Below are 14,610 nucleotides of genomic sequence, written 5' to 3'. Positions count from 1 at the left end.
CTCCTTTTAGAGGTGAATGTGTTTCAGTGGTTCTGCTGCATCATGCCTTCATAATACATTTGGCACAATGTCAAAGATCACTCGAAAACAGTCAAAATCCAGATATCAGACAACATATGACACTGGGATTCCTCATTTGCATATAGCAGATTTATTAAAACTGATTGCTAATGAGTCAACTCTGAACAGCATTTTGAAGCATTAGTATTTTTTCAGCTCAGATAGAATTTCTTTCATTAAAATTTCCCCTGATCACACAGACAGGTACTAAGTAGTGGTGCAGCTTTGCCAGGAACTGCATTATTTGCTGATGCTCTTACAGTACTGCTAAGGAAAACAATTAGCTAATGAAAGATTTCCTTTTTCAGGATATTGCCTGAATAGCCCATAAAGCAGAAACAGTCAGCGACTTAGTATGGATGACTAACATCACACTCCCCTGCCTTCAAGGACAGCATTTTATTTCCTGCAAGTTCTAGCTCCTAATAAAAAGTGTGCAGGTGAAAAGCAAACTCATGAATTCCTTTGTGAGTCTCAGCCAGTACAGGCCCTAATGACAAACATCCTATCCCTGTACCTGTCGCCTTCCCTAAGACATGTTAGTTTGCAGCAACAGCTCTGCAGAGCAGGCATCCAACACACCTCCTCCTTTCCAAATCTATTTCCGGGAAAAGAAATAGATACTGCCCTCCCAGTCTTATGCAAGACATATATATACACACACATACTTGGCACTCAAGTGAGAGGAGTGATTATTTCCATTGCTATGGAAACTGAGGCATAAAAAACCCCTCAGTAAGTAAGACAGGTCCCAGTTTTGGATTTGCAGTTCTTCTATTGGCTCGAAAAATTAAAATTGGCCACAGAGAAACAGTTGAGCAGCTAAAGCTCACAAATACAACAGCATTTACAAAACTTCTTATGAAGCAACCAGATCAGTTCCTGTATGATTTCCAATACATGCAGAGGTGCAAACCACGCCTTCAACACTTGTCCACAACACCAGAGGTGGAAAGCATACAGCCCCACGACTGTGAAATTCTGAAACTGCCTAAAAGGAGGATGCTCAGCCCCCAGTCATATAAATTGTCTTCACTACACCTGTGGTGAGCTGAGCAACTGCATCAAAAACACATCTTGCTGCGCTGCATGTCTGCAATTAAGATCTCATCCAGAAAATTTCTATTAGTCCCATTTGGAAGGAAAAACCAAAACTCAAGAGCTACCTGAAAGTAACTGGCGAAGCCACCTCCCAAAACCTCATCTGCTCATTGCCAGTTTTTGTGAGCCTCTAGTGGGTGGGTAACAAGAATATAACAGACACCAAAATATCCAACTTAAACACATTTTCAAAAAAAATTCATCATAAAATGCAAGCAAATCAGTTGGGGCAGGACATCCACACAGTCCAAGTAGTCCAGTGAGCAAGAAAATGACTGATGGCTCATTTCCGACGTCTTGCTTGCCTGCACAGGTTCTCTGAGCCTAGTGAGGTCATGGCTTATATAAAGTCTTTTTCAGTAGTAGGCACACAGGACTAATTCAGAGCCTCTTGCTTCTCAACCCGCACACCTCCTCTCATGTAACTAGTAGGAAAGTAGAGTCTGTGCCCTCTCCAACCCTCTGTCATCTGCAACTGAAATTGGCCAGAGGAAACCAAAGTCAGTAGAGAACAGCAGGTGAGATGAGGCTCACACAAACGCCATGCCATTGCATTAGTGTCCAGACAAAGTATTTCAAGGCATCCAGATCAAACTAAAATCACATTAATTTCAAAAATCTCACCCAGACTACACAACAGGTTAAGATAACTACACTTAGAAACGCTTCACTAGAAAATACTTATTTACTTTCTGCATGAGGTTTGCATCAGGAGCTTTGAGCGTGCTTGGGTTAATACAAGACCTTGATCCAAAAAGACCAAAACATGTGCCTGCCTTTTATTTTTCCCTTGATATAAACGTCCTTTATAAACACCAAATGGGAAATCTCTGATTAGTTATTTGAAAGCAAAATAATAGATGTCAGTTTTGTAAATCTCTTGATCGATGTGCTACAACTAACTAGATTTTTTTATAAAGTTGGTCAATTAAAAGCATTCAATAAACAGTGTCCTTTCAGTCAAACCTTAACACAGAAAAAAACTGGAGTGAGCTAAACAGAGGTCAACCGCAAGATGTTAAGACTTATCACAATAAAAACTCAAACCTCTGCTGCTTCAGGGTGTGACCTGTGACCCTGGAGAGGCAAATGGTATCAAGAGCACATCACGCTAAAAGCACCTTCTAAGCCTTCACAGTTTGGAAACTCCTGGACCAGTTTCACCACTGATGAGTCACAGGATTGAAGTCCTGTAAGCCCTGGCTCCTAGTCAGGGTTTAGGTGAAGTGAACAAACCAAGTTCAATGTTAAACAGCCCTCTAGCTTTGCCAGTTCCCGGGAACAATGAAATCCAAAGTCCTACTGGTTAAAGGTCTCTAAATCGCTTTATTGTTATGTCCTAGATATAAACGCAATCAATGCAAGCAGGAAAGAAACCCACCATCAGAGACTTTTGGTCCAAATAAAAGAGAGAATTGAGCATTCTTAGTTTGTGATTATTACTCTTTTTTTGTTTGATACTTTGTAATCTGAAATATAACTTTCAGTCAAGACAGAACCAGAAATTTCATCTGTTCCCTTTTGGATGATCTTATCAGGTAAGTATTTGCACAAACAAAGGTTATCGTTTAGTGTCCTCTTGCAAACAGAACCACTGATAAGACTTTGCTTTTTGCATTTGGACAAAGTGTGTAGTCATGGTGCTTTGTTAGCACTAAGTAATTGCTCTGCATTTAAAGCCTGTTTATCATCAGCTTAGGTAATTTTTCTTCAACGGGTTAAATACCCTGACAGCTCTGCTAAAGCTACAACCTATTAATCTGTCCATGCCTGACACTATAACCAAAGTACAATCGTGATAAGCAGGAGGAACTCTTCTTTTTACAATGCAATCGAAAGCAATCAAGTTTGCTGGCAGGTGGGCACAACCAAATCTCCTTTGTACTAAAAGGCCTGTTGAAACCTAGGATGGGAGGGGAAGCTGGCACCACGATTTCATGTGCCAGCCAGGAGCGTCTTGTTTGACCAGGTTGGGAACTGTATGACTGAGCTCTGACTCACGGGGGACGCAGATGCACCAGTCTAGCACACTGCCACCTCTCCACCCCTCTGCAGGAAGCTGCTACACCCACAGCTGGCAGAGCACCATGGGTACCAAGTCCATTTCCTCAAACAGCACGGCTCATTCCCTGGCACTGCAACTTACACCACCAACAGCTCACTTTGGAGCTACTGCACCACGCTGCAAACCAAAGCAGGTGACAGGCCAGCACATACTGATTACTGCTGTTCCTGTATATTTTGCCCCTAGACAAGGGGTGAGATGCTCTCTGAGGTCTCTCCCCGTGTACCTCCACCAGCTGTGGCCGCATGTGGAGCAGACGGGTAGGACCTGCATGTGCCCGGATCTCACTGACAGCTCCAACTTCTCAGGGTTACGTTTGGTTTTAAAAGCACAGAGGGGTATCAGTGAATTGCCAGTTATCCCAAATACACGTGGCAGGGTAAATAATATCTCTTGCAATACATTTGATATGGGTGCTGTTAATTTAAGTAGAGAACGGAATCAGAAGTGAGGGAAAAAGGTAAGATTTTTTGGCAGTGTTTCTAATTCCCATCGTTATGCTCAGGCTTTTGATTTTGTATTTCCTTGGAAATCTTAGCTCTTGGAAGTTTGTTGGGAGAGGAGATGCCAAACTTTCCAACTAACAAAAGTTACTCAGGAAAGCAGGAACCTGGGAAACTCTGTGATTTTTTAAAGTCAAAAGATATTAATAAATGGATGAATCTAAAGCAAAACATCCCACTACTTATTTATTTAATTCTCATGGTATTATAACAGATTAATACTTTTTTCTAATTCTATGGATTTGTCTAAAAATGTGTTTGTGAATTGTTTCACATTCAAGAGGTATGAACACTCTTCTGGTTATGCTCTGGGAACAGTCATTCCTACATATCTTCAGCCCACACTAAGTGCTAGATTTATTAGCAAGTATGTCCAGGTAAGGTGTTATTTCATCCTGTCAGGAAATTCCCCGTGAGCATCCCAATATTAAAACAGTTATTCTCATCATCCATCAGCAATCCCGAACCAGTATACAAACTTTCAACTAAAATGCAGTACCTCAACCCTCCTTCCTCTGTGGTTCCTGGAGCAAGGTTATGGGAACATTGTGAAAGACAGGAATTAATACAAATCAAACTTAGGAATCAAGTAACACTGTTACTAAAAGCAGAATGCAGAGAATTAGACACACACAGTTTCATTTTGAAATCAAAATACCTTACATACTCCAATTAACTTGAATTTAAGAATAAGAAAATGCTCTTTGATTTTGTCAGGCACTTTTGAACCCTTGCAGTTTGCTGCTGGAAGTTCTGATATAAAAACATAGGGATAAAAATGGCACAAGTCATACTTAACAGTGTCCACACCTAACAGGAACTTATTTTTAAATCATTACCTTTTTTTTAAAGCAAACCTAGTCTCAAAAAGTGAATGGAAACTACCCGTGTGAAAGGGATGTAATATTACTCATCTCTTTGACAAGGAGATGCAGGTGTGCCCCTAGACTGGAAAATGCTACTGTGAACTGAAAGACCTACCTGTCCTCTCGAAGACTTATCAAGGAAAACTCTAGCATGCTCCTCAGCTGTATGCTTATCATGGCAGAGCACTGGCTTGTGCTTTTAGCCCTCCCTTGATGTGAACAGACAGCAGTACTGCCTCCACCCTGGCTGCTCTGGCACACATCTCATTGCTCCAACTCTGTTTGTTACCTCCAGTTGAAATGAAAGCTCAAATTCCACCTTAACACCATCCCCTCAGTTTTAGCCAAGGACTTTTTAAGATGTTGATTTGCAAGACCTCTGGATACATAGTTACTTCATCCAAAAGGGAGAAGAGTTGAAACAAAGAGATGGAGGTGGTCTGTTTGTAGGAATTCCATCAACTGGCATGCTTTATTTCAGCCACTGCAACAACTACACGCATGCAGGATCTATACAAAACAAATGGTTTGTGCATACTTCTCTGCATTTATTTTCTCACCTTTCCTCACTTTCACAGAATACTCTAAGTTGGAAGGGACCCACAAGTATCATCAAGTCCAACTCTCAAGTGAACAGACTTTAGGATGTTGTTTTGTCTTAACACTGGCTCGTCTCAGGACAACCAGATATCCTCTTTGAATTGAGTTTCCCTCTTGCCCTCTTTCCAATCACCCATGCAATAATGGCAAGACCAACAGAAGAAGAAAATTTATCTCAGAGTCCCAAGTGCTATGAAACCATATCCTTCTGTTCCTTTCCTGCTCAAACTTTCTTTTTGCAGTTTACTGCTTTCACAAATTGTGTCTTTGTTCTCCTGCTTTGGAATTTTCCACTCTCCAAATGGCCTAACCATTGCAAAGAAAATGGAGAAAACAGTCTCCTTTGACAGTCTGGACATGACTTAGTGACCTTCTATTGTCCTTGGTCTGAAAGATGACATAGCCCCAGCTTCACACACGTGAGGTATTTGGTGGTATAGTGATTGCATAAGATCAGTCAGGATTCCTGCAATGTGTTTAGACAGGTTCCCCAATTGCCACACAAATATTTTGAAAGTAATCTACTCCTGTGTCAGAAGCAATATGTCTAAGGCCTCACTGTAGGAAGTGACAGGACTCTATTGTTCAGCATTACTGAATTTGGGCTTGTTTCACTTCGTGCTGACAGACCAGCAGGCTCAGCCAAGACCACAGGTCTGCAGCACTGGAGGTGTACCTTTAACCTCCTGCAGCAACAGCAAGCTCTAATTTGGTCTTCCTGTAAGATGCTAAGTAATGTATCCAGCACTGAAGTTTTGCTAAGGTAAAACTGATGTATTGCTTTTCTGGAGCTGACAGACAAATGGTATCAGGTAGAGATGAGTAACAAGTGGGAAATGCTTTTCCATTTAGTTTCTCATCACCATTCAGATTCACTTACAGAACTAGGGCACTGCAACAAACACTAATGCATAGAGGAATGTGCTACAGAACATTTACCTTGTGTCACTGTCATTGGCCTAAAGTATCTGGGCAAGCAGCACCTGAACTGCAAGTTTAGATAGCTGAGAGATAGCTGAGAGAGCAGAGAGCCCAGAGGGCTCCCCAGAGCCAAAGTTGACCTGGGTTACCCTACAGGAGACATGGAGGTACCTGGAGACATCCAAAAAAATCATTGTGACAGTTCCTTGACCTGAAGGACTTTCAATCACAACAGGAGCAAAGCAAACCTAGAAGAGAACTTGCATCATTCAGCACAGTTTCACAGAATACCCTCATTATTTAATGGACTTGGAGATTCTCACTGTTTCCTGGCCACCAATTTTATTCAATCCCTCATGTTTGTGCCATTCATTTACCATCTCACAATCTGCGGGTGGTGGTGGGATCTGTACAGTTCCACTTGTACTAATTCTGTGTTGGCTCTAGGTTTCAGTCTTGTATGTTTTTGCCTGAACAGCATCCACACAAGCAAAGCTACCAAAACAAGCGAGAACTTGTTGAGTAAAGATGTTTGAGGCAAATAATGTGTGTTGCAATACGGAGGTGACAGTTACAGCAAGGTAGGCATAACAACATCCCTTGTAAAATGGAGCTCAGCAACAGGGCCAGAGTCTCATCTGGCTAATATTAGAGGAACACTGCACATACACACTGGTGAAGGGCCTTATTTCACCTCCCAGCCAAGTCCAGGTTCCTTATTTTTTCACCTTGCAAATATAAAAAGAGTTTAGAATATAGTGGAGCAATAGGTGAGAATAAATCACTATAACTGATGAGACCATTTTTATTGCAAACCTTCTAGCTACTTTTAGGATTTCTTCTGTGTCTTTTCTTTTCTTCTTTCCTTCTTCTCTACTTGCTTCTTGAAAGTTCACAATGTGGTATTAGCCCTGAGTTCTCTGCTAGATGCCAAGTTTCAAAGTTCTTAAAGTACCTATGTACCCCAAACAATATAAATAACGTGTCCACATTTAAACCAACTGGATCCTGAGCTAACCTGGTTTATAGCCATCTGGAAGTCTTCAGAAAAAGTGACTGTAAGCACTGTAAACAGTTTTGTCTTCACAGAGGACACCAAGAGTTTCCAACTTCATTGCCGTCTTCATTTTGTGATCTGGGCTGAAGAGCGGGGTGTAGATTTAAAGTAGATGATAATGCAAATAGTATTAATAAAAGAAACCTCAGAGTGATCTGCTTTTCCCTAATAAGGCAGGCTCTATCAGTGTCCCAGAGGCAGCAAGGTGCCAATACAATTAATCAGTCTGTTTTTAGTTCTCTGTAGACAGCAATATTAACAGTTTGTTTCAATCTGTTTATATGGGTCTGACAGGTCTTCAAGATGCTGTGTTCACTTTCTTGTGATTAATAGTTATTCACATACTAAGGTGAAGACCAAGGAGAAAAAGAATGTTTTTAGAGCAGGACAGATAACTGGATTCTCTCTCCCAGGTTTTAATTTCTAATTAGGAAAGAGTACTAAGTTTAGGAATGCTCTCTCACCATACTGTTTAAACTCCTCCTTGTCTTGCAACTTGTCCATGTGATGAACCAAAGGAAAATTTAAATCACATATTTTCTTTGTTTACTTTTCAGCTCTGCTCTATAAAATCATCACATTGATAGTGAATGTCTGCACAATGGGATACTAGATGAAGAATGCAAAACCACTGGGAGCACTTTGAGCAAGGAATAACTCCTTCTGGGTAAAGAAGTTTTCTTTCTTTTCATATCTTCAAACCTCTTAAGAGAGATCTGAGGGAGCAGTTGATCACCAAATCCACTTCACAGACCAAGAAGGGGCTGGACTCTAAGGTCTGTTTTGTACATTCCTTCAGTGCCTTTTACACTTTTAACAAGTCCTGGAGATGCTTCCCTAGTACAAAACCAAACCCCTCCTGGGCTGGGGGTCCTTCCCTCCACCACAGAGAGCTTTAATTGGAGACAGTGCAAAGGAAACCTTAGATAAGAAACATTTGAAGTATTTTTTCCCAGTTTCCCCATCTGCCATTCTGGGTGTTTAATTTTGATACAGGGACATTTTCTCTCTCTTCCCTGTTCCAAGAAAAGACCATGCTCACATTTCTGTGATAATTTTTGTCCATTCTCTCTTCTGTCCATTTCCTCAGTATTTGTCATCTCTCCTTTTTGGAGGTAGGTTTTGGGGTTCCCCCTTTGTCCTGGTTTCCTCATTAATTCTTAATTTTCTGAGATCCCTTCCCTCTTTGAATCTCCTTCTCCTGGGTTTCTCTTTCCCCCCCCTTTTTTTTTTGTCCAGTTTATTGATTTCTCTGCTTAGGTCTCATTTGAACTCTCTTCTTTTACTCTCTTAACCAAGTCCGTTCAGTTTCCTGCCTCCTTCTCTATTTTAACCAGAGAATTATTTTCTTCAACATTAATCAGAAAGCATCACCTCCTTTTTGCCACTTCATCTGAACAGCAGCCTTCACAAATCTTATTTTCCTTTTAGGTTTATCACTGTTGAAGGGGATGGCATAGAAAAGTTATTATAGCTGAACAGGAAAACAGCTTTGCAAGATAATTCCATCCTCTAGAATAAAAGAAGAACCATCCTAAATTTTAAAATGCTGTAAGCTGCCCTAACAAATAATAGAAATTGAGTAGTAAAACACAAGCACATATTAAGTGGGTCTGACATAAGAACTCTCCAGAAATCTATTGCTGTATCCTTCTCTTAGTTGTTCTAGGTAGTTCACCAAAGCAATGACATGGGTTATGTACCAAATGGCAGACCAGCTCTCCTTACCTGGGATAAAGGCACTAGTGCAGCCTCCTCCCCCTTCCAGAGAATTCAGGTCCCTAAAACACCATGCTCAAAATACAGTCACCTGATGTCACCTGCTTTCTTGCCCTTCAGCAGCTCACAGTTTCAGAGCAGTGGCTTTCCTACTTGCAAGTCTTATCTTAAAAACTGGGGTATACAAATGCTTACAGATGCATCAGGTCAGCTGCATGTGCCCAGAGCTACTCACCTCACAGTGCAGCATGACAGACACATCTCCCCATCTCTTTTGGAGATCCACAACAAAAGTTATTTGGCTTTTTTAAGGTCACAACTGTGGTTTGATGGTTTCAAAAAGATTGATAATTTTTAGCTTGTTAGAAAAATACAGAAGTAGCTGAATGGACTAAGATACAGCACTTCTAAAACGAAGTTCACTTATTATAGAACTACCATTTTCATCACAGCAAACGCAATATGAAACACTTTTTGCTGTGCTATGACCGTGTGTTTTCCAATAAACAAAACATTCAGCACAGCCATGTCATGGATACTGCCTGAGAAAGAGCCCAACTGCTCTGGTGTCACATAAATCACATGCTGGGTCATGTGCTGGGGGACTACATCTGGCCTCTGCCTCTGGGTGAGGTCATCTCACAGAAGAAGTCAGAAGCAGTGGACAGGTGGTTGACTCTGGCCCCTCTCATGCTTTGCCACAGTGTGAGGTGTTTCAAAGGTCCCAGCAGTGGCTACTACACTGTGATGCCACAGCAAGGAGCATGAGATATCTCACCTGACTGAAAATAATCACACACAGCCAGGAAGCCCGAGGAGGAGTAAAAGATTCACCACAGTGTGTGACCCCCTGTACTGATAGCTGTCAAGAACAACTTTGGATATTCAGACCCTATAAAATCATTTTCTTTGCCATAGGATAACCCAGCTGCTCAGGGAAGTCAGATACAAACACACCACCTTTCTAAATGACTAACACCTTCAGAACTAGACTGTGAGAAAAAACAAAAAGTGTGTGGGGGAAGCAACATGACAAGGAAACTACATCCTTGTGCTGTATCCTGTCTATGGTTCTTACCTTCTACGCAGATCTTCAGCCACTGCAGCTCTGCAGCTGAACAAGTAGGCTCGGAGAGATTTTAGCTGCTGTCTCAGCCGGACAACAGTTGCCAGAGGTTCAACATGCTTGTACAGCATGGGATTTTCCTGCTGGATATCAATCAATGGCTCCTCATAAACATATTCCAGGAACTCTTTGGCTTGCTTTGATACCTGAAAAATAAAGTCGTTTAGTTAGGCTTTCCTCCCAGCTCTTTTTAAGCAGATCTTCCCCTCTGTGATCTGAGTTACTCTATGCACCTGAAAACTTACTATGTTATCAGTTACAAATGAAGACAGAGCTGAGAGAGATCCAACTCTCTCTGCTTATAGCCAAGCCAAACTTGATCAAATGCCTCAAAATTGAGTGTATGAGATAAGTGCTTACTTACCCAATGTAGAGCGATATCTGCAGCCACACACGCTTTTGCTGCAGAGTAACACAGCTTACTAGATGTTTTTCAAGTCTAAAATCCGATTACCAAGTTTCTTCCCTGCCAGTATTTTTCTGTTTGTTTGTTGATTTCTCTTTGGCAAGAAGCAAGTTGTTGTGTTTTTTAAAATGCAGATAAATAAAACTGAATTTTGTTGGTATTACTCATTCCCAATGTTTCATCTGCAAGAAGTTTTTCTTATGCCTTTTTCATTATAGTGCCCTGTTCTATCTCCACCTGCAAAGAGCTACTGTAATCTTGATAAATTCATGGGATTTCTGTTCCACTAGAAAAAATACTCCTGTTTCTGAGGTGAGAAGACCAAATTCCCTCTCATTCCTTATTTCTGCATTTTGTCACAGGGATTACCTTAAATGAGCTGCAAATCACTTGAAACCGTGCTACAGAAATACTATTGGTTCCACAATTCAATTAGTCCTCCTGGGCCTTTAAATCAGTGTTTACATTGAGTCCAGGAAGGGATGAATTAAGCTAACAAAAGTAGAAAGGGCACAGCACTACTAAACCACAGCCTCTTGAGATTTAGGAAGTTATTTCCCTTCTGGGGCAGTAAGGTAAGAAGTAAGTAAAAAAGCAATACACACTCTTATAAACAGCACCATTTCCAAAACCCAGCACTAGTTACTAGCTACTGACAGGGAAAGCCAGCCCCAAATGTAACCTTTTCACAATGCATAATAAATATGTAAGAAATAATGCCAAGGCCTGCCTTCCCACCAATAACTACAGAGATAACACAATGTGTTAATTTAAATACAGCAGACCATAACTCCACAGGTTTCCCAGGCCCTGAAGCTGTATTAAATATCTCACCTATTTATATTAAACATCTCACTAATTTCTTCTTTTTTTCTTTTTTTATTTTTCAGGTATCATGCACGTATAAGGAACTGTGCTGAGTGGAATCAGAAGTAACATGGAGCAACACAAGCAACTTGGACTTTGTAGAAAAAACTCTACAAACTCCAAATATATCAAGTTTTCTAACACTAGCAATGTTGATACTTTATTATGTTTACTGAAGTGCATAGAAGAGACTGCATTAAACAACCTGCTTTTACAATTATTAAACCATTTGACTGCAATATCTCAGCAATCCCCTGACAACTGCTGTATCTATGGCGAATATTAGTCCTCTTCCACCAACTAGCAAATTAAGCTATGTATTCAGTGATTCCCTAGGAGGCTTGTGAACACTTGGTACAATGACTAGCACCTCAGACCAGGAGGACCTTGTGCTCAGTGATGTCTTTGTCTATCTTCTCGCTTTAAACCTCTGCTGAAGTGATGGACTCCTCATCCACCTGCCCTGCTATCTGGGGAACTGAAGAGCAGTTACTGTCCAAGTACTACACCCTCACCTGTGCACACCTGTACCCTCTGTGGGGCATCCCTCCTGAGGCATTAAGAGTACAGAAACAAAAAGATGCCACAACTGAGGTCCCCTGAGTGACTCTGCCATACATGTGCACTATGATGACAAAGCATTACTGTGCAGCTCTGGTGCTGCATGGTCTGAATTCAGCCTTTGAGGAGAGCAGCAAAGCAAGGTTTTCTCTCGCCTTGCCAATACAATGTACCCCTGGAATTCTGATTGCAGGAAAAGTAGCTTTGCCCAGCATCACTGGCTGACAGATAGGTGTCAGTTCACTCTGCACACCTGACATAGGCACACATGTCTTGCAAAACATTAACTCACATTGCCAACCATAGCAAAGTTATAAGAAGCCAAAATGCAGTCTTAAAATGGGAAGGGTCAGGCAGTTGTAGTAATTCAGCTTGATACCAGCCAATATTCTAGCATATGTCCTAAGCATACTCACAGTCCCCCAGTTTTACTGGGCAGACAAGACAATCCTATTAAATCAGCCAGAAGGATTGAGAAGATGCAAAGGGCAACAGGGTTTTAGCTTTAAATGTCATACAAGGATGGATGCTAACATTTTCCAGACCTTTCCTTTCTAGAGCCTGCAAACTTACAGTTCAGAATTCAATTACCAGAAGTCAGCCTCCCTTGAAGCCTTCTGGCACAGGGAGTTCATTTCCTGCTGTGTTTGTCTGGCATTTTGCACAGGCTGAAAACCACCTGAACCAAACTGCAATACTTAGTGAGTTTTGTGTGCAAACAGGGAAAACAGTTGGCCTAAGTAAAAGGAAGAAAGGATGTTCACAAGATCACCTCTTTTCTGTTCCCTTCTACCAAACACACGAAAAACACAAATATGAAGACAGTAGGGAGACAGTGGGGAAAAAAGCGAACCTGGGGACTGAGCTGCTGCTTTGGTTATGACAGAAGAAACATGCCTAACTACCAAGTCCTTTCAAAGAGCTTCTCTTGCAGCCAAGAGGATTTTTCTTTTCCTATACACGTGCTTCCAGGTGTTAAGTGTATTTGTTGTTTTTCAAGATCCTGGGTTATGGGAAGAGACAACTCTACAGATTTTTATTGCTTCTGTTCTTTCATGATGCATCTTGCCAAAAGCAGACAAGAACCTCTCAATTTCAAAACTTATTTAATTGATGTAACAGTTTACAGCTGCTGCTCAGATGTCGAGTCCATGAAATTTGAAAGAGAAACGCGCCCAATTACACTGTAAAAGCTCATGTCCTACAGTACCTAGTGGTGTTTGCTTTGCCAGATAGGACAGACACCAGAAACCCCTATGGAGGCAGGGAAAAGGTGGCAGTGGGAAGGAGTGCAGGTTTACAAACTCTTCATTCAACTTTGCTTCCATTTGGTGGATTGACTGGCACCTTTCAGACTGTGTAAAACAGAAGCTTTTGAAGACTGAAGCCCTGTTTCAGTTCTGACCATCAAATGTGGTATGTATTTATTTCCTGCAGGACCTCTTCGGGATGTGCCACAAGTGTGGCCAGGGGCAAGTCCCTCACTGCAGAAACTCTACTTTCAGGCATTGTTGTGCTACCTGCAAGGAGCAGGGTTATGTGTATAGGAGAAGCTCTGTTGTTTATCTTCATTTGGGATGTTGCTGCATGCTGGCCAATTATGGGAGGTGAAATGCTGACAAATTAAGTGTCTTTTAAAAATAAGCCAAAAGAAAATTATTACTATTAAGATCATCTCAAGGAAGTGAGACAAGATATCTATCTTTGCCAAATCATAGAATCATAGAAGGGGGGGGTTGGAAGGGACCTTAAGGATTATCTAGTTCCAACCCCACTGCCATGGGCAAGGGCACCTTCCACCACAACAGATTACTCAGAGCCCCATCCAGCCTGGTCTTGAACATCTCCAGGGATATGGAGTACATCCCCTCTGGGCAACCTGTGCCAGTGCCTCATCACCCTCACAGTAAGAGTTTCTTCCTAATATCTAATCTAAATCTACCTTCCTTCATCTTAAGGCCAATCTCCCTTATCCTGTCACCCCTGGCCCTTTGTGAAAAGTCCTTCCCCAACTCTCTTGTAGGCTTCTTTATGTACTAGAAGGTCTCCCTAAAGCCTTCCTTTCTCCAGGCTGAACAATTCCAACTCTCTCAGTCTGTCTTCACAGGAGAGGTGCCCCAGCCCTCAGATTATCTTTTTGGCCTCCCTGGCTCTTTTTGGCTTCCCTGGTCCTGCTCCAATAGGTTCACACCTTTCTTGTGTTGGGGGCCAGCTCTGGAGCCAGACAACAGGGAGCTGGACACAGTACTCCCTCCAGGTGGGGTCTCATGATAGTAAGTTCTTCTCTAGTCTTGATCCATTCTCTGCCCAGCTTCTACTTGTGCCTGGGATTGCACATTTGATCAATACACTACTAAGGAATTATGTAGTTTCATTACAACTGTTAAGTACAGCAGCCAGAACTAAGTTGAAATAAACACCAAACCTTATCTCTGAATGGAGAGAGGAGATGCAGATGTGAAAGTGCAGTCAAATATATACTCTATCTCAGAAAAGCAACACTTAATTCCCAGGGAGGTATAGTATGGATGGAAATAAAAGCACATGTATGTAGAACTGAAGAGAATGGGGAAAACCCTAAGAGAAACTACTTGTTATTTAAATGCTCTAAGTGGATGGGATGGAGTTGAGGAGATCCAACCAGCAATCTCAACTTAGTTGTCACACTGCCACCACAGCAGATTATATCCTCTTAACTTTCCCACCCTGTCTTAATTTCTGTTCTAATAGTTGGGGATGCTGTAGCATTTTGCCACAA

The 14,610-nt window shown here is 41.6% G+C and overlaps 1 protein-coding gene across 4 annotated transcripts in view; it reads right to left on the bottom strand.

The window, feature by feature from the left end:
* Positions 1–14,610, bottom strand: part of PLEKHM3 (pleckstrin homology domain containing M3) — a 117,479-nt gene that overhangs the window by 77,660 nt on the left and 25,209 nt on the right. For all 4 annotated transcript variants that reach the window (XR_001920525.2, XR_001920526.2, XM_008931095.2 and 1 more), the window contains exon 5: positions 9,971–10,164. Coding sequence is in view for 2 of the 4 variants with exons in the window: in XM_008931095.2 (XP_008929343.2) it covers positions 9,971–10,164 (194 nt within the window). In the remaining 2 variants the exon portion in view is untranslated. The remainder of the gene's footprint in view (positions 1–9,970; positions 10,165–14,610) is intronic.

Source organism: Manacus vitellinus, unplaced genomic scaffold (assembly GCF_001715985.3).
Source record: "Manacus vitellinus isolate BGI_N305 unplaced genomic scaffold, ASM171598v3 scaffold_20_pilon, whole genome shotgun sequence".
In the NCBI taxonomy this organism is placed as follows: domain Eukaryota; kingdom Metazoa; phylum Chordata; class Aves; order Passeriformes; family Pipridae; genus Manacus; species Manacus vitellinus.
This window is presented reverse-complemented; position numbering and strand designations above follow the sequence as displayed.